Source organism: Microtus ochrogaster, assembly GCF_000317375.1.
Source record: "Microtus ochrogaster isolate Prairie Vole_2 chromosome 14 unlocalized genomic scaffold, MicOch1.0 chr14_random_1, whole genome shotgun sequence".
Taxonomy (NCBI): Eukaryota; Metazoa; Chordata; class Mammalia; order Rodentia; family Cricetidae; genus Microtus; species Microtus ochrogaster.
In genome coordinates, this window is record NW_004949096.1 from 17692027 (window position 1) to 17714490 (window position 22464).

General features: G+C 52.3%; 1 protein-coding gene across 7 annotated transcripts in view; it reads left to right on the forward strand.

Annotated features, from left to right (window-relative positions):
- Prdm11 (PR/SET domain 11) overlaps positions 1 to 21942 on the forward strand; it is an 87778-nt gene extending 65836 nt beyond the window's left edge. For 5 of the 7 annotated variants that reach the window (XM_005364126.3, XM_026787654.1, XM_026787653.1 and 2 more), the window contains exons 6-8: positions 6812 to 6999; positions 11846 to 12451; positions 13461 to 21942. In XM_005364126.3, coding sequence (XP_005364183.2) covers positions 6812 to 6999; positions 11846 to 12451; positions 13461 to 15625 — 2959 coding nt within the window. In that variant the 3' untranslated portion in view covers positions 15626 to 21942. Of the gene's footprint in view, positions 1 to 1237; positions 1550 to 6811; positions 7000 to 11845; positions 12452 to 13460 lie in introns of those variants that run through there. The other 2 variants (XM_026787656.1, XM_026787657.1) reach the window with 2 other exon arrangements.
- Positions 21943 to 22464: the final 522 nt, after the last annotated feature.

The window sequence follows — 22464 nt, forward strand, 5'->3', positions numbered from 1 at the left end:
GGAGGCTGAGCTCACAGAGAGGGGAGGCTGAGCTCACAGAGAGAGGAGGCTGAACTCACAGAGGAGAAGCTGAGCTCACAGAGAGGGGAGGCTGAGCTCACAGAGAGAGGAGGCTCAGCTTACAGAGAGAGGAGGCTCAGCTCACAGAGAGGGGAGGCTGAGCTCACAGAGAGGGGAGGCTGAACTCACAGAGGAGAAGCTGAGCTCACAGAGAGAGGAGGCTGAGCTCACAGAGAGAGGAGGCTGAGCTCACAGAGAGAGGAGGCTCAGCTTACAGAGAGGGGAGGCTCAGCTCACAGAGAGGGGAGGCTTCTGACAGGGCAGTGCTTTCAGCTCTCCTTGCGCTGTAAGGTCCGGGGGTCTCATAGCCCAACTAACTGCCCAGCCAGAGGCCCCGGAGGTTCAACAGAGTAGTCATTAGTGTTCCTTTGAGTGGAATGCAATGACACCGTCAAGGTCACGAGCCTTTAGATGGCATGCCTGCCACTGCAACTAGGACCTCCAAGTCCTTGGACTGGACTTTCCCCCTGGAATGTAGCTGCTGCTAGGGGAAGAAGAGGACGAGCTCGCGCTCACCCTTCTCCCAGTGCGTGCCCCCCACACCCCAAGCTCTTAGGAGCTGGCATTTCTCCGTGGGCGTCACCACTGTAGGCTAAGGGGTGGCAGGCATGGGCCCATGACCAGGGCTGCCCTGGTCCTGTTGTAATCATCTGTTCTTCTCTCCTTGTATGCTCCAAGATGATGAAGATGAGGAGGCTCCTGGGCCCTCACAGCAGCCTCTTCGGACGCCCCTCCTATGTCCTCCAGAGGAAGAGGCCCACCTGGCCAGGCCCACGCTGCTCTGTTCACCTTCCTCAAGTCAGACCCAGATGTTGGGCCCTAAGCCAGAGGTCCTGTCCCATCCCTCACCCCAGGCCCAGGCCTGCAGGACCCCAGAGCCTCATCCCAACTCTGCCACCATGGACCTGGACTGGCATCTCCTCCATGCCCATGCCCACCAGATTGAAATGTTCCAGCAGTTCTGCCAGGAGCTAGTGACCGTGCACCAGGACATGGCCGACAGCATGCATGTCATCAGCCAGGCTGTGGCTGAACTGAACAGCTGTGTTGGTCAGATGTATCAGACGCTGATGGAGATCCGGGATGCAGCTCAGGCATCTCAGCGGGGGCCAGAAAGGGCAGCCCCCATGGGCTTTACTCCCCAGGCTCAGGCACCCTTGCCGGCCCCTACACCAGATCCCCCAGAACCAGCCCCCACACGGACTACCAGGTCTCTGAAGAGAAAGCACAATTTATAACCTGGCCAGTTTGCACAAGGAGGGGCAATGGCAGTGGTGTCTGGCTTTGAGATGGGGGAATCTCTTGGGTCCAGAACCAAGACTGATGACCCTGGGGCATGGTCATCTCCTCACCTGGTGCAGTCCAGCTTCCTGTGCCATAACAGCAACAGCGGGTGTACAGGTCCGCCCTTACCTCAGGAAGATGCTCAAGATACAAGAGAAGCTGCCTGCTTGATGCTTGCTTGGCCTAGAGGGTTGCTCTCCTCATGGTCTGTATCCTGTATCCTGTGGAGCAGGCTTTGCTGGGGCAGGGGGCATCATCCCAAAGAATCTTGCTTCCAACTCAGGACTGCAGCAGAGTTGACCTCCCAGGTCCTGATTCTGCTTTCTCAGGTGGTTCCGCCTATGGGTGGGCGGGGCTAGCTCAGCCGGGTGGGTGGAGCCTGGCCTTGGCCCTGTGCTTGCCCTGCCTTGCTCAGCTGCTGTGCTTGCCATTTGTGGAGGGAAGGAGCAAGAGCGTGGGGTGTGCTGTTGAGGGGAAGGAGACCGTCTTGCATTCTTAGCACACTGTGAGCTTTTCCCCAAGTCTGTACCTGGCAGGCCATCTCAGGGAGCCGTCTGAACAGTGAGGAGGCAGCCAGAACAGTCTTTACAATCACCGGTTGCTGGTCATTCCGATCATGCATTGTCATGCATCTCAGGGGTCAACAATGACACAATCATGTAGTGGGGGACAGTGCTGTGGACCTGGCCAGCTTCCTTCAAGAGGCCAATTCTAGAGTGCTCCTAGATGCTTCTCACCTAAGCTCTTCCCCTGCCTCAGCTTCTGCACTTGGGAGAGGGAACAGAACCAGCATGGAGACAGATGAGTCTACCAGCCTGCCATGGCCCCAAGCCTCCAGCCAGTGGTGGGGAGACCAGGGCTCAGGCCTCAGAGCCAGCAGGCAGACTCTCTACTCACTGGCTCCTAAGGAGGCCAAAGCCCAGTAAGGCTGTGCCCAGTCCACCTCCCAGCATGCCTTGCCTCTGCTTGCTTGGGCTGTGTAGTTACTTAGCTGTATACACTTCCAGCTTTATATTTTGTTTGGGGGCATGGTCAGAGAGTTAGGGAGGGAGACCGAGCTGAAAGCTTAGGTCTGATTGAGGCGCTGCATTGTCTTCGCTCCTTGGCCTGAGGCTGACCCCAACAGACCTTTTGCACCCCCTTTCCCCTAAGAGCCTAAGTGGGGCTGGAAGCCTTCTGGACCCAGTGCCTGCTGAGGCTATTGCTAGAGCTGTTTAGGAACACACCCCATACTTTGTCCTCCATGAGGCGAATGGATGGATGGTACCTGCCGTGTCCCTGGGCCCTGGGCCCCATCATCCCAATTTGTGGTTCTTTGGGGGTTCCTGCCTCCTCAAACTGAACATTGCCATGTCCAGTAATAGCCCAGTGCCTGGAATTGCCCTGCCTACCCATGCTGGAACCCAAGATAGCCCTCTCAAATATTTTTGTTAAGATGGCAATAAAACTAAATGGATGTCACACTTTGAACACAGCCAGGCTCCAGGATCTTTTTGTTTTGGTGTGTATTCTCTTTCTTCACATCCCAAGGAAACCTACAACCCCCCAGAACAGGGATTAGTACTTAAGGGAAAGTGTGTGGGGAGAAGGGCTCTGTGCCCCTTACATTCTCTGGATTTCATAAGCTCCCCATGGGCATGCCTAGACCCATGCTTGGCCTTCACAAAGCAAAGACAGGGACTTGTAGGCCAAAGGCAGTTAAGCATCCATGGATGCTAGGTCAGCTGTTCTTCGTTTTCCTGCACATCAAAAGTGACGTAGTACTCAGTGGATTCAACCTGATACTCCCCAAAGTGTTAGTGTTTCAAGGGAGAGAAATGATTTCTGGATGGAGACTAGAGAGGCTCCTGGCTGTCCAGGGGGGGGGGGGCATCCTGAATGAGACATCCTTCTTAGTAGCTGCAGCCCCATTGATCTTGATAGCTGTTTATGAAGGGCGGGACCCTGCCTGTTGAGCCCCAAGACTTCTCGGAGGACAAGAACGGCTTCCTCTGCCATTCACTATAGTGTGCCCACCCAGAACAGTCTTCTCATTTGCCATCAGCCTGGCTTACCTCCAACTACGGAGAGAACTTCCTTGAAGCAGGGACCCTCAAATTGTATCCTATAATGTCCTTGCTAGATGGTTCTTAGCTACATGTGGCTGTAGAATCCAGACCATTCTCTAAGTTCCTGGCCAGAATGCATAACTTGGAAATGAAGATCGCAGTTTGTAGGAGCTACAAGGAACGCTGCAGCTGGCCTGGGTCTCCACTGTCAGAATCCGTGTGACTGATTGGCCTCTACTTCTGGTCTCAGGGAAGAAGAGGCCAAATTAGAGGCTGTAAACCTGAAACGAGGTCAGAGTCCAAGGGACGGTGACCCATTTGAGATGGAAATTTCTGCTTTCGTTTCTTGGTAGCAGTGGGGACTAAGAGGCCAGCATATTCAATAGGAAGAGGAAATACATGGGAAGCCTATGCCACTTCCCAAAGGGAAACCTTGAAGGAAGCCCGTAGCATATAAGGACAGTGTTTTCCAGAGGCTGAGTGAACTAGTCCAGAGACATCACAGAGCCCGGGCTCTTCTCAGCCACTCTTCCCATTTCTGTCTCCCCGAGCAACTTCCTTTCTGCTGGGAAGTTGTACTTGCCTAGCCTGGCCTGTGTTGGCACTATTAAACAAAGTAGATGCCTCTACGGATCAGAACCCACAGCCATTTCCTGACCCAGCTAGAAAATGTGGTACACTTGATAAGACCCAGTGGGTGAGGCCTGAGCATTGTCCCCCCGGCTTATCTGTCCAATACCCAAGGCCGTGAGGAGACAGGACTGAAAACAATGTGTTATCTTCTGGAAAAAGTCAGTCCAGAGCCCCTGCGCTCACCACCACTGCCTGCCACCGTTCAGTTGCTTCTAGGGTGCCCAGGTCTGAAGCAGACAGCAGTGCCCTCTGCCCTGGTCTCCCACCAAGGGAACTCAGACCTCTTGCAGCCAGCTGAACTTGGCCACAAGGAGGAGCTGGGAACTCAGACCTCTTGCAGCCAGCTGAACTTGGCCACAAGGAGGACCTTAGGGTCCTCATCCATGTGATCAGGACAACAGGGCTGTAAGAATGGGCCAAACTCTGAGTGCTGCCAAGAGAAGGGATCAAATTAGGGGTGACGGGTGCTGAGCCTTGAAAGTTCTGTCCCGTAAACATGTCTTGTCAGAGGACTGGGTGGCTGTGACTCACCCACAGTTGCCATGTGTATCTCATTTCAGAAGCCAAGTTTAAAACAACCCAGTGCAAGATGCTCAACACATTTTGATCCGATGTTGAAATACTTTGTGATCTGTATCAAGCCTGAGGGTGCTCCTTCTAAATGCCGGCTCTTGCTGGCTACATCAGCCGTGTGTGTGTGTGTGTGTGTGTGTGTGTGTGTGTGTGTGTGTGTGTGCGCGCAAATGGAGATGGACGCAAACAGGTTGAGATGTTTAGACCCATCCCAGACATTGCTGTTTTGATTTAACAAGCCTTGATAGTGACTTGTTCCTCGTTTGCCTTCTCATCTAGCATTTAGTATTTGATGGCTGTCTTGAAACCAAAGGGGGAAAGGAAGAGGGTACGCTTAACATGTTGTATGAGCCCAGAGAGAGAACACAGGAATGGTGTTTCTGCCTTCCCAATGTGTCTGGAACAGAGACACTAGGCACTACCTCTGCTCTGTGCCCTGCTGACCAGTAAGCTGGTGATATCTGGACACCAATCTCAGATTCTTGCTAGATTAGAAGCTTGGAATTATTTTGCACATACAAAAAGAAATCTCAGGAGTGGAGCTGAGGCTGGTCCTTTGAGTGGAGAGATGAAGCTGAGGATGGTTGCTCGCATCTTGGGGGCCTGTCTTTTGCCTTGGCTAGCTGTACTTAGGTGCATAGAGACCCTCATGACATTTCCACAGCTCAGGGGAGCTCTCTGATGCGCATGTAAGATACTGATGTGAACGCAGGTCTACTGAGGTTAAGGTCTGGACAAGAAGATGTCTGGCCCAGGGCTGTAGGCACCATTGACCTTGTCCAGATTGGAGCTTGGTGTTTGCTCTCTGGTTGCTTTGGCCTTCACTCCTCCAGCTTATGATATGTTGTCACCAGAATGGATTGTTTCTTGAGCATCAGGGGATGTGTTGGTAAGGTGCCAGTCTCCTCCAAGGTTAAGTCAGGTTGAATCTGCAGGGACCTGTCCAGATAGGAGCACGGTGGATATGAGGACCTTAGGCATAGCCCTAGGGTTGGAGAGGTCTTCTTGGAGCTGCTGTCCCCCATTGTCACCTTGCAAAGGGACTGACATCTGTGTGAGTACTTTGATAAACAGCACAAACGTTGTTGAGCAAACCTGGAAGGTGCATTCAGTTCCAGAGATGATCTTCTCAGAATGACGGTCATGGCTAAAACATGGACATGTTCATCCCAAGCTCTTCTTGCGGGCTCAAAACACAGAGTGAGTGGCTTTGGCTCTGAGCTCTCTCACTTTCCATCACAGCAGCGCTGCTGTGGAGATGGGTAAGGTGTTGCCAGGATGTGGAAAGTGTCGCTTGAGGGACACTGGGTGAGTGGTGTGGATCCTGGATTAGATGGAACTACAGTGGTGTCTTGGGCATGGCTGGGCTGGTGCTTTCCATGCCCACGTGGAAGCCATGAGTTGCAGTTGGGGAAAGAATAGGCTGCCAAGCTGCATCACCCCTTAATTAGCGGGGTCCTTGGGGGAGTTGCTCAGCCTCTCTGAGTCCTTCTGTCCTTATCTTAAACCATGCGCCAGTCTTCTGTTGTCTCTCATTAACATTCTCGCTTGTCCTCTTTGGGCCAGCGTAAGGATGCTGCTCTTTACCCTGATTGAGCTATCAGCAGTCACTCTTAGAGGGTGGATATTTCTGATAAGCCTAGTGGAATATGAAAACAGCCCAAAGCATCCCCTGTGCCAGCTGCCACCAGAGGCCTGAGGTTAAAATGCAGTGAAACTGGAGCTGGAGCAATGGCTCAGTGCTTCAGAGTATTGGCTGCTCTTTCATAGGAGCCAGGTTTGATTCCCAGCACCCACATGGTGGCTCACCAGCCTCTGTAACCCAGTTCCAGGGGAACTAATGCCATCTTCTGGTCTATGAGAGCAAGATACACAGACATACGTGTAGACAAAACATCCCTACACATCAAATATTAAAATAAAATACATTTTTTTAAAAAACACAGTGATGAGAGAAAGGGATGGGCACCTGCTGTTGAGTCTAGTGTTGACTGTGACCAATGAGGTTGCCAGGACAGGTACCATTTTCGGTCTCAGATAAACAGATTCTTAAGGTCCAGGGAAAGATGTGAGGAGGACCAACGCCAGTTAGCTGTCTCTGGGCGGGGCAGCGGCTTTGCTTACATGCCCACAGACCTTAACCAGTGTTGCCCTGCACTGGAGGCACTGCACCAGGTGTGACCCATGGTTCTCACCTGTCCCCTCCCCACCAGGTACGTGGCCATTTCCCGGGAGGAGAGGGAGCAGAACCTCCTGGCATTCCAGCACAGTGAGCGCATCTACTTCCGGGCATGCCGAGACATCCGGCCTGGAGAGCGGCTGCGGGTCTGGTACAGTGAGGACTACATGAAGCGCCTGCACAGCATGTCCCAGGAGACCATCCACCGCAATCTGACCCGGGGTAAGTAAGGGCAAGGGAAGGTGCATTCCCTCAGGACCAGGGCTACACCTACAAGGCTAAGCCCGTAGGGCTAGGCAGGTACTTGTGAAGGGGCATGCCCACAAAGCTAAGGCCACGCCACCGGCCCAAGACCATATCCACCAGGGAGGGTTGCACCCACTCTGAACCACCAAAGCCCAGAAAGCTCCTCTGGGAACCTTCCAAGGAAACCACTGAGGAATGCAGTATCCAACAGGCAGGCCAGACAAGTAAGGCACAGTAAGTCAGTGGCTACCCCAGGGAACTGTCCTCCCTAGGAGGCAGTCCTGAGGAGATCAAGGAAACCCAGTCAAGTAAATCACTGACCGAAAACCAGTCCTGTTCCCCTAACTCTAACTGGTGCAAAGACACTTCTCACTCAATACCTCGGCAGTTACTTCCTGCATGCTAGCTGAGTTTCCAACACATTGCCACGTGATCACAGTAATTGGAACTAACCACTAAGATGCTCTGAGAATTCGTGGAACAGTATAATCACTACCATTAGTGCAATCTCTACCTCGATAGTAATTAAGTGCTTGGTTGTAAAATTCTATTCCGGTGAGTCCCGTGGCATCAGCCCCATCATCGTACAGATGACCACACTGAGCGTTACAGAAATTCAGTGGCTTACCCAAGGTCACATGACTCATGAGGTCAGAGCTAGGTTTCCAACTGAGACTTATGAAGTCAGGATCTAAGTTGTAGCCAACAGTGGCCACTAGACAAAGCCAGCCTCGGTATGCAATTGCTGGACTTGTTATTGTCAGTCCAAGCATAAAAAAGCATAAAAGAATAGTTTCTACCAGGAGACTGAAGGACATGAGAAGATGATCCCAGGCTCCATTGAAATGAGCTGTTTGACAGGATCTTGCTGCCGTCCTCAGCCTGGCCGGGGTAAACTGGCACGCCCAGGCCCTTCTTTCAAGAGTCTCTTCCTTGCACAGAAGCCGCACATCCACATGCCCAGAGTCCATTTGGTCCTCAGAGCCAAAGCAGGCCAAACCCTTCTGTACCGTATGTTTACCTGACCTCTTGGCTGGAGTCAGCCTTGTTTGGAAGAGGAGTAGAGGAGCCGGAAGCAGGTGACGCCTTGAAATGAAGCTGACTTGGAAGACAAAAGGTGCCCAAGAGCCATCTGGCTTAGTTCAAAGCATCTGGCAACTGCAGGAGAGGTGATAGACCTGTCCCCTTTGGAGCTGAGTTTGGGCTGTGCTGGCTTCATTAGGAAGGCGTGCTTCCGTGGTGAGAGGTGGCTGCCATTTGGTCTCTTCCTGAAACTCGACGTGGTTGGTGAACCTTGGCTGCATGGATAAAAGCAGAAGTGACTGAAACAGCCAGGCAGTTCCCAGGAAAATCACAGCACCCAAAGAGAAGAAAACTGAGAGAAGTCTCAGCCACGCACAGATTTCCATACTTGGATTTTTCTGGAGCGTTTCTTCTGGTATCTTCTCCAAAGCACCTGCCTCATCCCCAAGTCCTGAGACCCAGGGACAGCTTAGAGAAAGGAGGGAGGCTGGGGAAGTGGAGGCTTACAAGAGGCCTGGCACACAGACTTGAGATAGAGCAAGCCTTACAAGAGACAGGAGGGAGGTATGGACCAGGCTGAACTGTAGGGTGCAGGAGGAAATCAGCAACCACAGCAGGCCGGCTGGAACTGTGAAGAAAGTGCTCCTTGAGAGTGACCGTGGAGCTTGGTGGATGACTGATGCATGCTGACCTTTAGTGTGCCTTCAGCCCTGCTTTGGACAGTCCCCTTTGCCCAGTCACTTAGGGTATCACAGGTGTGTGTGTGTGTGTGCGTGCGTGTGTGTGCATGTGCATGCACATATGAGTATGCGTGTGTGCAGGTGCATGCATGAGTGAGTACATCTGCGGACCAGATGTCAACCTCAACTGTCATTGCTCAGCAGTCATTCACTGAGACAACTCTCACTGACCTGGATTGCCCATAAGCTGTCTAACTCGTGAACCCAGGGAGCCAGCGGTCTCTACCTTCTCAGCACTAGGATTACAAGTGCCTGCCAACCACACCTGGCTGTTTTTTCCTTTCGTATTTTTTTGTTTTTACATCCCAACCGCAGTTTCCCCTCCCTTCTCTCTTCCCAGTCTCTCCCCACACCTTCCTTCTTTCTCCCTAACCCCCATCCATTCCTTTTCTTCAGAAAAGGTCAGGCCTCCTGTGGATATCAGCCAGTTGTGGTATATCAAGTTGTAGTGAAATTAGGCACCTCCTCTCCTACTAAGGCTGGGTGAGGCAACTCCTAAGCAGGCAGTGGAGTCAGAGACAGCCGCTGCTCTCTGTATTCTCTGTATTCGGAGTCCCACAAGAACACCAAGCTACACAACTGTAACATATATGCAGAGGGCCTAGGTCAGTGCCCTGCAGGCATTCTGGTTGTCAGTTCAGTTCTGTGAGCCCTTATGAGCTCAGGTTAGTTGATCCTGTGGGTTTTCTTGTGTTCTTGACCCCTCTGTCTCCTATAATCCTTCCTCCCCTTCTTCCACAGGATTCCCTGAGCTCCTCCTAAGGTTCAGCTGTGGGTCTCTGCATCTGTTTCCTTAAGTTGCTGGGTGAAGCCTCTCTGATGACCTGGCTATTTTTTAACATTAATTCTGGGCATTGAACTCAGGTCCTCATACTTGGAAATCAAACCACCCCAGTCCCCACCCCCCTTTTTGAGATGAGGTCTCCTGTATCCCAGGCTGGCCTTGAATTCGATTTGCAGCTGAAGCTGGCTTTGAACTCCAGAGCCTCCTGCCTCCACCTCCCAAACGCTGAGGTTACTGGGGCAGCACTGTACCTGGCTTTTAGTGAGACAAAGGCTACTTAAGCAGATCATGGTCGTCTGTTTTCTGGAAGAGTGTGGTGTGGAGCGCAGAGCTTCCAGAGAGAATGTCAGTTATTCGTTTGTGGTTCTTTGAAGGGTAGGCATCAACACAGGTAGGTGATGTGCATGATGTATGTGGAGATCTTATTTGCTCTGGTTTGATCCCTGAATGTCCTGGAAGATTTGGAATAGAATTCATGGTGACCTTTATTAAAGGTCATCTGTGGACCAGGGAACCTACATGGAAGCCTTGAGTCTAGAAGGGTTTCCCGTTTGTCTTAGGAAAAATGAATGACTTTGTCTTAGAACCCAGAGACAGTGGCAGTCTGCTATGCTTGCTGCCCTGGCCTCCCTGCATCTCCAGCTGCCCGATGTCTGAGGAGTCTATAAAAACCTGAACAGTCACCCTTGATTTCCAGAGGTTCAGCTTGATGAATGCCTCACCTGCTCAGTGACACAAACACATTGCATTAAAATGTTTAAATTTAATTTTATTTATGTATTTTATATGTATGGATATTTTGTCTGCTTGTCTGTCTGTGTATCACATGTGTGCTGGTGCCCTCTGAGGCCAGAAGATGTCTTCTGGGTACCCTAGAACTAGAGTCTCAGAGTGGGTTCTGGGAATTGAACTCTGGTCCTTTGGAAGAGCTACCAGTGCTCCCAACCTCTGAGCCATCTCTCCAGCCCACACACTGCGTTTTTAAAGTGTTCTCACCTCATCATCGCTGAGCTTTCTGTGGTTCTCCTGGTGTGGAACCCGTGGTCCTGGAAGCTAGCTGAGTGCCAGGAGCCTGGGTGAGTCTGATACTTAGGCAGCTTCTGTGAGGATAGATTAGAGACCTGAGCAACTTAGCCCTGCTGTGCTGCCACCTGTGCGAGTCTGGAGCCTTGAGGACAGTAGCTAAGGGAAGCCAAACCTGGAATCTCCTGACCTTCACCTAGGGCTATGGAATAAATCCTTTCACCAGAAGCCTGAACACTGTGCATTCAGAGCAATCTCTGCCCAAGGTTACAGAGCCAGGACCCTGACCCTGACCCTGGCTCAGGCAGCCTTTGAGATTGCCCAACCCCATAGGCTGCTGCCAGAACTTTCCGAGAGCTGGAAGACTCCTCTGCTTTCTCAGCATTTTTCCACCTGGGGAAACCAGCACCCTGTAGCAGTCTGTGCTATTCTGCTGGCTGTGTTAAAGAATCTAAAATAGCTTATTTTGGTGAGCTCACCAACATTTCAAGGTAACTAAAAATGATAGAAAAAGAAACATCTTTTCACAGGTGGGGAAACAGTTATATTTGAGAACACTTTGGGTCTCGTGACTGCCTTGTTCTTTCCTTGAAGAAGGCTACGTTTAGCATTTTTAGGAAGCTTTCTTCCTTTTTAAATTTCAGACATGGCTGAGAACCACAGAACTTTGAAGCATCCTTCTTTGTGTATTTCCCGTCTCCATACTGCTGGGAGAACAGAAAGACAGCAACTCTAGGGTGGCTGTTTCTCCCGTTCTCTAAAACTGGGCACAGAGGAGGGTGGAGCCTATGCTCTCCCCATACCTTTCACTGGGCACGGCAGCCATCCTGTAGTCTAGGTCTGGAGAGCAGTTTTCCCAGGGTGGGTGGAGATTTACTCAGCTCTGAAGTTTGTTGCTTTATTCAGATGGGGAGGGATGCTGTCTCTTGGGGTCATAGTATGGGGGTCCCATTCCCTTAGGATGGCCACTTCTTGTTATTCTCCCCTTCAGGCACATCCCAGCTCATAGGTGTAGCATTTATCCATGCAAGGGCTCTTCAGAACTAACTGCCTCCTTGTAAAGGTCTTGTCCTGTGACCCTCATGACTTCCCATGTGTGCTCCCCTCTCCATCTGGGTCTCACCTGACCCAGACGGTTAGAACCAGGAGGATGTGTCAGGCGACTCCCTAGCAGAAGGCCCATTGTGTTTCCTGTTGATTCCTCCACTTGGGGCTTTTCCCCACATCCTCACACCCTGGTTTTCCTTCCTAGGAGAGAAGAGGTTGCAGAGGGAGAAGGCTGAGCAAGCCCTGGATAGTGCGGAAGACCTAAGGGGTTCCACTCAGTTCCCTGTGTTGAAACAGGGCAGAAGTCCCTACAAGCGCAGCTTTGATGAGGGGGACATACACCCTCAGGCCAAGAAGAAGAAAATAGATCTCATCTTCAAGGATGTACTAGAAGCCTCACTGGAGTCTGCTAATGTGGAAGCCCGCCAGCTGGCTCTGAGCACCTCTCTGGTCATCCGGAAAGTCCCCAAGTACCAGGATGATGACTATGGTCAGAGCGCTGCTGCCATGACCCAAGGCGTACAGAATATCCGCCGGACCCAGGGGGAAGGGGACTGGAAGGTCCCCCAAAGGGTGGAGGATGAAGAGGAGGAGCCTTCGTCATTCAGGGCTGACAGTCCTGCCGAGGCCTCTCTGGCATCCGACCCGCACGAACTGCCCACCACCTCCTTCTGCCCTAATTGCATTCGCCTGAAGAAGAAAGTGCGGGAATTGCAGGCAGAGCTCGACACGCTTAAGTCTGGAAAGCCACCTGAGCCCTCCGTTCTGCCTCCGCAGGTACTGGAGCTCCCTGAGTTCTCAGATCCTGCAGGTAAGTTGGTGTTAGAGGGAAGAGCGCATGGCACGCTGTGTGGAGGGTGGCCCAGAGCTCTCTGTCACAGCTGCCTGCCAGGAGACCAGAGAAGTGCAACGCAGAGGCAGCCACCTCCAGGGCTGGGAACCCTGTCCCTCGGGTGCCAGAGGCAGTCTGGCTTGAAGCTCTGGGGGTATTGCATGTGCCAACCTGTATCTTGCTTGTCAATAAAGGATGTCCCATTGCAGGAGGGCTGTGTGTTGTGTTCTTGACCTGTTGCTTTCTTCTGGGGACCCCACTGTTTTCTCCTCCCCCAGCCTGACTTCTCTCTCCCCCAGTCCTGAACAGGGTGTCTGCTGGGAGCTCTCACAGCTCCCCAAACTCAGGCCAGGAGCACAGCCTAGTCTTCTTCTTCCAGACTCTGTCCTGCCTACATGGTGCTAGGTTCCCAGCCCAGAGTTCTAGAAGGATAAGGAACCGGAGGACCAGGAGCCAACAGCTGTGCAACTTTGTCCTGCTTTGCTGGCTTCCTGGGTCTCTTCAAGTTTTTGAACCAAGGGGACCTGGGAATTGGTTCTGTGCAGATCTGCAGCTAAGCCGGGTTGTTTCCCTCAGCTCTCCTCCTCAGCTACCCTCAGAATGGAATGGGGTAGACATAAAAATACATTTGCCTCAGCATCCATGCTACCGTCAGTTAAAAACCACATGCTTGCCCTGACCATATCGGTATTGGGCATTCCAGTGCCTGGTCCTCCAGTGTAACCTGAGTATGTGACATCAAACATTCTAGAACATTCCACCCCAGAAGCACCCACAAGTCAAGACTGAGCTCAGGTACAGGGAGCCTGGAGCATGGCACATGGGTAGCGTCCAGAGGCCACCATGGGCAATCCCTGGGGAGGAAACCTCCGTGTGGAGAGCAAGCTGGGGTTCTAGCCCCATGGGGCCTGCTTTCCAGCGGTATACCTTGTTAAATCTGTGTTGTCAACAGCACATGTGAATGTTTTCATCCCCTCTTATTTTCCAGCCTCAGAGAGCATGGTCTCTGGCCCTGCCATCATGGAGGATGACGACCAGGAAGTGGATTCTGCAGATGAGTCTGTCTCCAATGATGTGATGACAGCAACCGATGAACCCTCCAAGATGTCCTCCGCCGCTGGGCGCCGCATCCGACGCTTCAAGCAGGAATGGCTGAAGAAGTTCTGGTTCCTCCGATATTCCCCGACCCTCAATGAGATGTGGTGCCACGTGTGCCGCCAGTACACGGTGCAGTCCTCGCGCACCTCTGCCTTCATCATCGGCTCCAAGCAGTTTAAGATCCACACTATCAAGCTGCACAGCCAGAGCAACCTGCATAAGAAGTGTCTGCAGCTGTACAAGCTGCGCATGCACCCGGAGAAGACCGAGGAGATGTGCCGCAACATGACCCTGCTCTTCAACACCGCCTACCACCTGGCACTGGAGGGCAGGCCTTACTTGGACTTCCGGCCGCTGGCAGAGCTCCTGCGCAAGTGTGAGCTCAAGGTGGTAGACCAGTACATGAACGAGGGCGACTGTCAGATCCTCATCCATCACATCGCGCGGGCGCTGAGGGAGGACCTGGTGGAGCGCCTGCGTCAGTCACCGTGCCTCAGCATCATCCTGGATGGGCAGAGCGACGACCTCCTGGCTGACACAGTGGCCGTGTACGTGCAGTATACCAGCACTGATGGGCCCCCGGCCACAGAATTCCTATCCCTGCAGGAGCTAGGCTTCTCCAGCACAGAGAGCTACCTCCAGGCACTCGACCGGGCCTTCGCTGCCCTTGGCATCCGCTTACAGGATGAGAGGCCAACTGTCGGCCTGGGAGTGGATGGGGCCAACATCACCGCCAGCTTGCGTGCCAGCATGTTCATGACCATCCGCAAGACGCTGCCCTGGCTTCTATGCTTGCCCTTCATGGTGCACCGGCCCCACCTGGAGATCCTGGATGCCATCAGTGGGAAGGAGCTGCCCTGTCTGGAGGAGTTGGAGAACAACCTCAAGCAGCTACTGAGTTTCTACCGCTACTCGCCGCGTCTCATGTGTGAGCTGCGCTCCACAGCTTCCACCCTGTGCGAGGAGACGGAGTTCCTGGGGGACATCCGTGCGGTGAGGTGGATCATCGGCGAGCAGAATGTCCTGAACGCCCTCATCAAGGACTACCTGGAAGTGGTGGCCCACCTCAAGGATGTTAGCAGCCAGACACAGCGGGCAGACGCTTCCGCCATCGCGCTGGCCCTGCTGCAGTTCCTCATGGACTACCAGTCCATCAAGCTCATCTACTTCCTGCTGGACGTGATCGCCGTGCTCTCACGCCTGGCCTACATCTTCCAGGGAGAGTATCTCCTGGTGTCGCAGGTGGACGACAAGATCGAAGAGGCCATCCAGGAGATCAGCCGGCTGGCAGACTCCCCGGGGGAGTACCTGCAGGAATTTGAGGAGAATTTCCGAGAGAGCTTCAATGGGATCGCCGTGAAGAACCTCAGGGTGGCTGAGGCTAAGTTCCAGGCTATCAGGGAGAAAATCTGCCAGAAGACACAGGTCATTCTGGCACAGAGGTTCGATTCCCGAAGCCGGGTCTTTGTGAAGGCCTGCCAAGTGTTCGACCTAGCCGCCTGGCCCAGGAACAGTGAAGAGCTCCTGAGCTTCGGCAAGGAGGACATGGTTCAGATCTTCGACCACTTGGAAGCCATTCCTACCTTCTCACGGGATGTGTGCCGCGAAGGGGTGGACCCCCGGGGAAGCCTGCTGATGGAGTGGAGAGACCTCAAGGCTGATTACTACACCAAAAACGGCTTCAAAGACCTCATCAGTCACATCTGCAAGTCCAAGCAGAGGTTTCCGCTCTTGAACAAGGTCATTCAGGTCCTCAAAGTCCTCCCCACCTCCACTGCCTGCTGTGAGAAAGGCCGCAGTGCCCTCCAGCGGGTCCGCAAAAACCACCGCTCCCGCCTGACCCTGGAGCAGCTCAGTGACCTGTTGACAATTGCTGTGAATGGACCACCCATCGCCAACTTTGATGCCAAGCGAGCCCTGGACAGCTGGTTTGAGGAGAAGTCTGGCAACAGCTACACACTGTCAGCGGAGGTCCTCAGTAGGATGTCTGCCCTGGAGCAGAAGCCCATGCTGCAGGCTGTGGACCATGGCTCTGAGTTCTACCCAGACATGTAGGGGCCTGCACAGCAGAGGTCACAAAGCCGGTGAATATTTTTTTAATCTATACTCATAAGCTTTGATATATTATATAAATATATATTATATTATATATATATATATAAATCCACACTGAAAATTTTTTAAAAACTAAGGTGATGTGTCCACCGGAAGCTACTGACGGCTTTCAGAAAGGAGCAGCATCGGCAACTGACTCTTGTCTCCACACTTGGCAGCTGCAGCCTACGTGGCACCCCTTCACTCACACAGCGTGTTCCGGGCCACGCCTGTTCCCACCAAACAGTCAAAGCAGCATAAGCTAAATGATGATTCTCTTCGTCATTCTTGGGTGGCTTGTTCTGTTTCTGCTCTCATGTATTGGTCACGGGGCTGGGGGTTGGGGTGACGCTCTCACCTTCTCCTCTTTGGTATGGTTTTAGGACTGGGGGGCAAGGTGTGGTTTCCCCGTTGGCATTCTGTTCCCGTCGCATTGTGTCAGGGTTTCCATAGGGCGGATTGGATTTCTGGATGTCTTTTTCCCATCACTTGACCTCAGCTTGGGAGAGCTTTCTTTGTTCATTTTTTGAGTGATTCCTTCACGTGTCCCCCTCGACTGTGAGCCCACCACACTCATCCACGCCACCCTCCCATCCCGAGGCTGTCAGTTCCCTCCTCAGACCTCTGGAGTTAGAGATATTAGGTGTCATACTGAAGGCAACGTCCTTTCACCTAGGGACCATGGGGAGGGTGAGCTTTGTGCCCCAGCAGAGGATAAAACATTATTCTTCCATTCAGAGCTAGGACTGTTGGGGAGACAGTGAGCCAAGAAATCTAAACCCCAACAGGACTGCAATTTGGGCTTAAAACAAGTAAAATGCAAAGTGTCTAGATTCAACTTCCACAAATTGCTTGTATGTTCTTTCTAACTATGAAATATGGGGGATTTGGGTTTCTCTTAGTAATCAAGTAGCAGCTGTTTTATAGTTCAGGGTCAGAATCCGCCAATGCAAGTCATGTCCTGAGCTACGCAGAACTCAGGTGAGAGTCCGCAGAGAGGCTGTTCTTTTTGCAACAGGCTGACGATATGCTCCGCAGCCTGGCAGGACAGTCACAGGATGCCAGGCAGAGTTTCTCTGCCTGTGAGCTCCTCCTATTTTGAATAGGGTTGAAATGTCCTAAAGAAAAGGAGAAAACAGGAAGTGAGGTGGGATTCTCAAGATAAAAACATGTATGCACATCTACACACACGCGCACATGCACGTGTGTGCACACGCACACACAGACACACACTCTACAGCCACAATATAAGCTTTAGAAATGGCCACTTGCCTGTCCCCACCCCGGGGGCAGACAGTGGTTTATGCTAGAGGAGTCTGACCAATGTTCATGTATCTACCAGTATACCTCACAAACCGTTGTCAGCAATGTTCATGAGCTGTTAAAACCTCCCTCTTGTTTCCATGTCTGAACTGTGCAGTTTTTGCCGTCCCAGAATGTGGATACGGGTTGTGTGTGGGGAAGGGTGGAAGATCTGTAGTACCTGCTGCAGTCAGTTCTTCAGAGAACTGTCCCTCTCCTTCAGTGGGGTATTAGAGATTCAACCACAGGCAAGGCCCCTATGCCCTCAGCCTGTAGCTGGGCCTACAGCTACGTGGTGGCTTCCTTCCTTCTGGGTTCGGCTTGTCTCTGAGGCCTCATGCAAATGTCATTAACACTGAACATGTTGCTACCCTTTCCTGGTTCTTCAGTCTGTCCGTCCTCCCTCAGATCCTCCCTTTGCTTCCATGGTCTTGGTGCTAAGATAACTTTAGAATCATTGCTGCTAGCCAATAGTTTTCATGATATAAATATATATATATTATATATTATTTTTGAAATGTTTTTGTTTTCAAGAGTGATGTAGCATGTTAAAACAAGAAACAAAACTAAACCATCAAAGCTGGGCCTTTCCACCTGCCCCACTGCCAGGCCTCTTCTGCTGCCTTCTTCACCAAGTTGATACACCTTGCCTGGTGACTGTCAGCCCTCCCTTTACTCTGCTCCCCATCTTAACTCCCTGCCCTCTGAGCAGGGGGAGTTAGCAGGAACTAGGGAAGGAAACCCACAGTCCCTTTCAGAGGGTTGGAATCCGGGTCTCATCCACTTGCCGGCTCTGAACTGGTGTCTCCCTCCATATGCCCTGAAGCACAAGGTCTCCCACTTGCCCAGCTCCTGCCCTGGAACCTCATCTCCTCACAGACACTTTGGTCTGGGGAGTTTCCGTTGAGAACTGCATGGACCAAGGTGTGTTCAGAGTAGGGATGGCTGGCAAGGTGGGTCCCTCACAGGCAGCCTGTAGGCATAAATGATGGCCTGGGCCTTTTCTTCTTGCCCACAGTTGCCTTACACCTCTCCTCCCCAGTGCAGGGGCTTCCTCGCCCGGGAAGGGTCCTCTCTGGGATGGCCCTAGGCCAGACATAAGAACAAGGACTGTTCCTTCCCAAGAGGTCGTGGCTACGCAAACTCAAGTCCTTAGCTAAAGACACAGGTTCTAACATTCCAAGCCAGTGTTACCTGAGTTTCCTTAAGACACCAGGAGCAGGGGGCCTGCCTTGAGGCCTAGAATGTTCTGGCAGCGTGTGGCTGTAAGCAGTCACCCGGTCCCTGGTGCCCCGTTTCCCCGACCCAACCCCTTCGGCTAGGTGCCTCTGAAACGCTGGGTGCTGGTGAGGCTGGTTCACCCAGGCAGGGCTGTGACAGATGCTGTCAGGATGGCGGGTGACTGAGGAACGATGTGGATGAACCCCACACATGCTCCCTGGGAGGGCCAGGGCTTCTGCCCAGTGAATTCCCATTTGGGATGCCCTGTGATTTCGGGCCTAGGCATTTCTCATGTTCCCCTTAGAGAAGAGCCTGGGTGGCCCACATTTCCAGTCTGGCTGGAGAACCATGATTCCTCTCATATCTTGGTTGGTTTAACAGACTGGAGAGGCCTTGCAGCATAAATGCAGTTGTTTTTGATGGGACAGGGCCCTGTAACTCAGTCCCTGGTGTAGAAACGTCGAACGAATGTGTCTGTGGGGCTGACAAGTATTCACGCTGGGCTGACTAAAGTGACTTTCATTGGTTCTTACCAAGAGTAGGAACTGAGGTGGTGTTGAAGACTAAGGCTTGTGGCTGTTAAGCCAGCCGGGTACCTTGCAGGCCCCTGTGGTTGAAATGCTCTCCTACGCAAAGGGAAACAATGACCACTTAGCATGTATGAGACAGGAGGACTACTCCGCCCCGAGGGCAGCTCCTGCCCAGTTAGAATCCCTGCATGCATCAGAACTCAGCGCTTTTGTAATGTCTGCTTGTGGGTCTCATGGTGCCAGCTCCATCCACCCTGCCCCATCCTCACTGGGGAATGAGAGCCCACTGGGTTCCAGGACCCTCGGTAGCCAAGTTCCGCTCAGGCTGTGTGTTCCCAACTTGAGTTATTTTGCTGAGGTTTCTTGTTGGCTTGTTCATTCTAGACCTTTGATTTTGTGCAAGGACCTTGGAGAGACTTAAAACACATCTTAAGTGTTTTCCATTTGTCTGGAGGAAGAGCAGTGGAGGAAGAAATAAAGGTGGACATGGCCGTAGAGAGGTGGAAATAGACTTGAGCAATGCTTCCCATTGCTGCCTGCCGGGAGCTCATTTGCCTCCAGGAGAGGACACCTGGCCTGAAGTCTAATTTCTGTCTTCTAGAACACTCCTTTGTTTTTCACTTCTGTCTCTATGGAAACAGGAGTTTGGCATCCTAACCTGTTTTCAGTGTGTGATCTGTGTTAAATTACAAGTCAGATTTGTGCTGATTTGTGCTTTTTTTTTTTTTTTTTGTGGTCCACGCACCCAATTTGGGCATAGGCCCCAGGTTCACTGGAGCTCATGTGTGCCCGGGTGCCCTTTAAGAGGCAGCCCAGTCAGACTGGGCTAGCTAGCAACTGAAGCAGGGAGAGTGGTCCTCTGGGATGAGGAAAGGCGGGCACAGCAGGCAGTTAAGGTGGGATTGCTCCTTTACATGCTGCCTTGGAGTCTAGTCTGGCCATTCCTCCAATCCTTGAGGGAGAAAGTACATCAGATGTGCATGGCCCCTCCCCTCAGAGGAATGCTCTTCTCTAGTCCTCTGTCGGGGCAGTTGTGAGAGTCTTTGAGGTAATCTTTGCATGTTAGTCAGAGGGAGAAAAGGTGCCCTTTGGAGAGGAAAATAGTATGGCCCTCCTCTTCCTTCTAGCACGCTCTCCCCTTCCCCAGTCCCTTCTGATGGTATCACCCTAGAAATACCTATGCAATGCAGTCTCCCTGGGAGGCTGTGCATGGAGGCAGGGGTATGTGCAGTGTATCATACTGATGCTAAGGCATATCAATTGTATATACAGACATATACAGTACGTATACACGCAGAGTAAGAGTAAATCACGTCTATATATCTATAAATATATCCTATATATTTATACATTTCTATGTTTAAAATAGATATAAAAGTAGTCTATAGAGCTGGAAAGGTGGCGAGGAAGCCGAGTGCTGGGTTGGCTAAGGAGGAGGAGACTTGCTCTGGAAGGGAGGTGGAGCGCTCAGCAGGCTGGATCGCTGGCCACTGTGGGGACATCTTCCTTGGGGTACTGGAGGGGAGAGCTGGGTCCCACCTCTCTCCATGCACTTTCTCTCCTTTCCAGCCAGCTCAGGCTGAGGTTGGAAGGAGATACCCCTGAGGTCAGGCTGCAGTGGCCCCTACCTCCCCCTACCACTGGCCTTCACTTAGCTGGTCATTGCTGCTTAGCAGTAGGGGCTCGGACTTGGTCCCTGACCCCTAGGGGAGGTACCTCTGCACAAACTTCCCAGTGCCCTCCCCTATCAGGAATGAGCAGCACTGCTGGCGATAGAAAAGGAGTACCTGGGCTGAACAGATGTCCAGAAAGATGTCATCCCCTCTTCCCAGATGCTTCTGTCCGCCCCCTGGAGGCCAAGGCTCTGAAGTACAGCCATCCTGGCCTCCTTCACTCATTCACCCACTGTCTCTAGATCACCAGGAGTTGAGAAAGGCAGCCTGAGCTTCAGGTAGCGCTGCCTCTCCCAATTCAGAAGCCCCACCTGGTGGAAGAGATATATCTGCACACTGACATTTTCAATGGCAACTCAAGTTCAGGATCTGGGCCTTGGCCCAGCTCACTCTGCGCAGCCACAGCTGCTGGCTGTACTCAGGACAATGCTGTCCCCTCTTCCCAAACCAACCAAGCAGTCCACCCACCTCTGCTGTGGCAGCAGGTTTAGGCTTAGTTCACGACACTGTTCTCATTCTCTCACTGGATGCCCAAGCCCACTTTCTCTGGGGAGGGTATTTTCTTCAGCTTGTCCCCAGACAATGTCTCCACACTGGGTGGGGATGCCTGGGACTCCAGGGAGTCTGGCAGGCTGGCAGGATGGCAGAGGGTTTGTGCAGTCCACATGGGAGTCAGAAGCCTATGCTCCCAGCATCCTCTGTTTCCTCTCTCTCCGGGAGCAGAAAGGATCTGATGACAAGAACCCTCCCTGCTCTCCAGCCCAGCCTGCCTTTGGCCTCCACACACACACTCACTTCCCATACCGAGCCTTTGCAGGTCTCCCCTGCTCTTCCTCACCATACTACCAACGGACCTCAGTCTCCAGCAGACCAGTCCTGTACCACAGTTGAGATCAGGTCTGCTCTGCCAATGCCCACTTCCTTGAACCACAGCTAGCTGCCAACCGGCTGAACACCCTGTAGTGCCTGGCTCAGTGGAGTTCAGGACCAATGGCCCGAGCCCTCCACCCACTACAGTGGGTCAGAGCCTGGCCAGGGGATAGGCATTCCCAGTAGCAATCCCACAATGCACTGTACCTCAGAGAGAGAGAACATGCCACAGGGCACTGACGGGACCAGCCTCCGTGCAGAGGGGCAACTGCTCACAATACTATTCATAAGAAGACAAAGGCCAGGCTGTCCTAGGGCATCCCTCAGTGTACTCTTTGGCCTCTGGAAGAGCCAGTAGTCTTTTTCAGCCCTGGTCTCTCTCTTCCTCTCCATCCCTAAGCTGCTGAACCGTTTTCATGTCAATCACAAAGAAAAAAAAAGTGGGGGTGGGGGGAATTCCTAGGAGCCTATTACCACACACATATTAATATGTTAATACTTTCTTTTTTAAAGACAACTCTCAATGTTATTATTTGGCAGACTGTGCTTTATAGTACCTGTGTGTCGGGGGCTAGAACACTGGATACAAATAGAGCTATGCTGGTTTATAATCTGTATGCAGAGTCTTTCCTTTTGTCACATTATCCTCATAATGTAAGAAGATTATTAATAAAAGCATTTAAATTGATGCACCAAGCTTGGCTCCTTGCCTCTGTGATGGGCCTCAGTGAGTCGTGTGGACCCCATCAAAGGCTGAAGTGTGGGATTGGAAGGAACTCCAGTCCTCTTTCTCTGATCTCTGCTGCTCTTCCTGTTCCCGTCGCAGTGCACCGCTGGCAGGAAGCCCCTGCACCCATCAATCAGGCCGAAGAAGGGGTGCCTGAAGCCGCGTGAAACACCTACCCAGACACACTCTTGGGGCGGGGGGGGGGGGCTCTGCAGATCAGCTGGTTCCAGCTCTCCTGCTTAATGCCCTCAGTGGCTCTCCACTTCCTGGCCTGGTCCCCACTTAGAAAGGTCTTTTCTGAGTACTTTGCCGATGGCACTGTGGGACTGAGATTTTTTTTCCCACATTTTTTGAGGAAGGAATTAGACAAACTGTAGTCAATAATGACATTGTTCTACATACAGGTTTTTCCTCTTGAGATGCTTGGTCCCTCTCCCATCCGACTTCCTCACAGAGGTCTTACCTCTTCCTTTATCC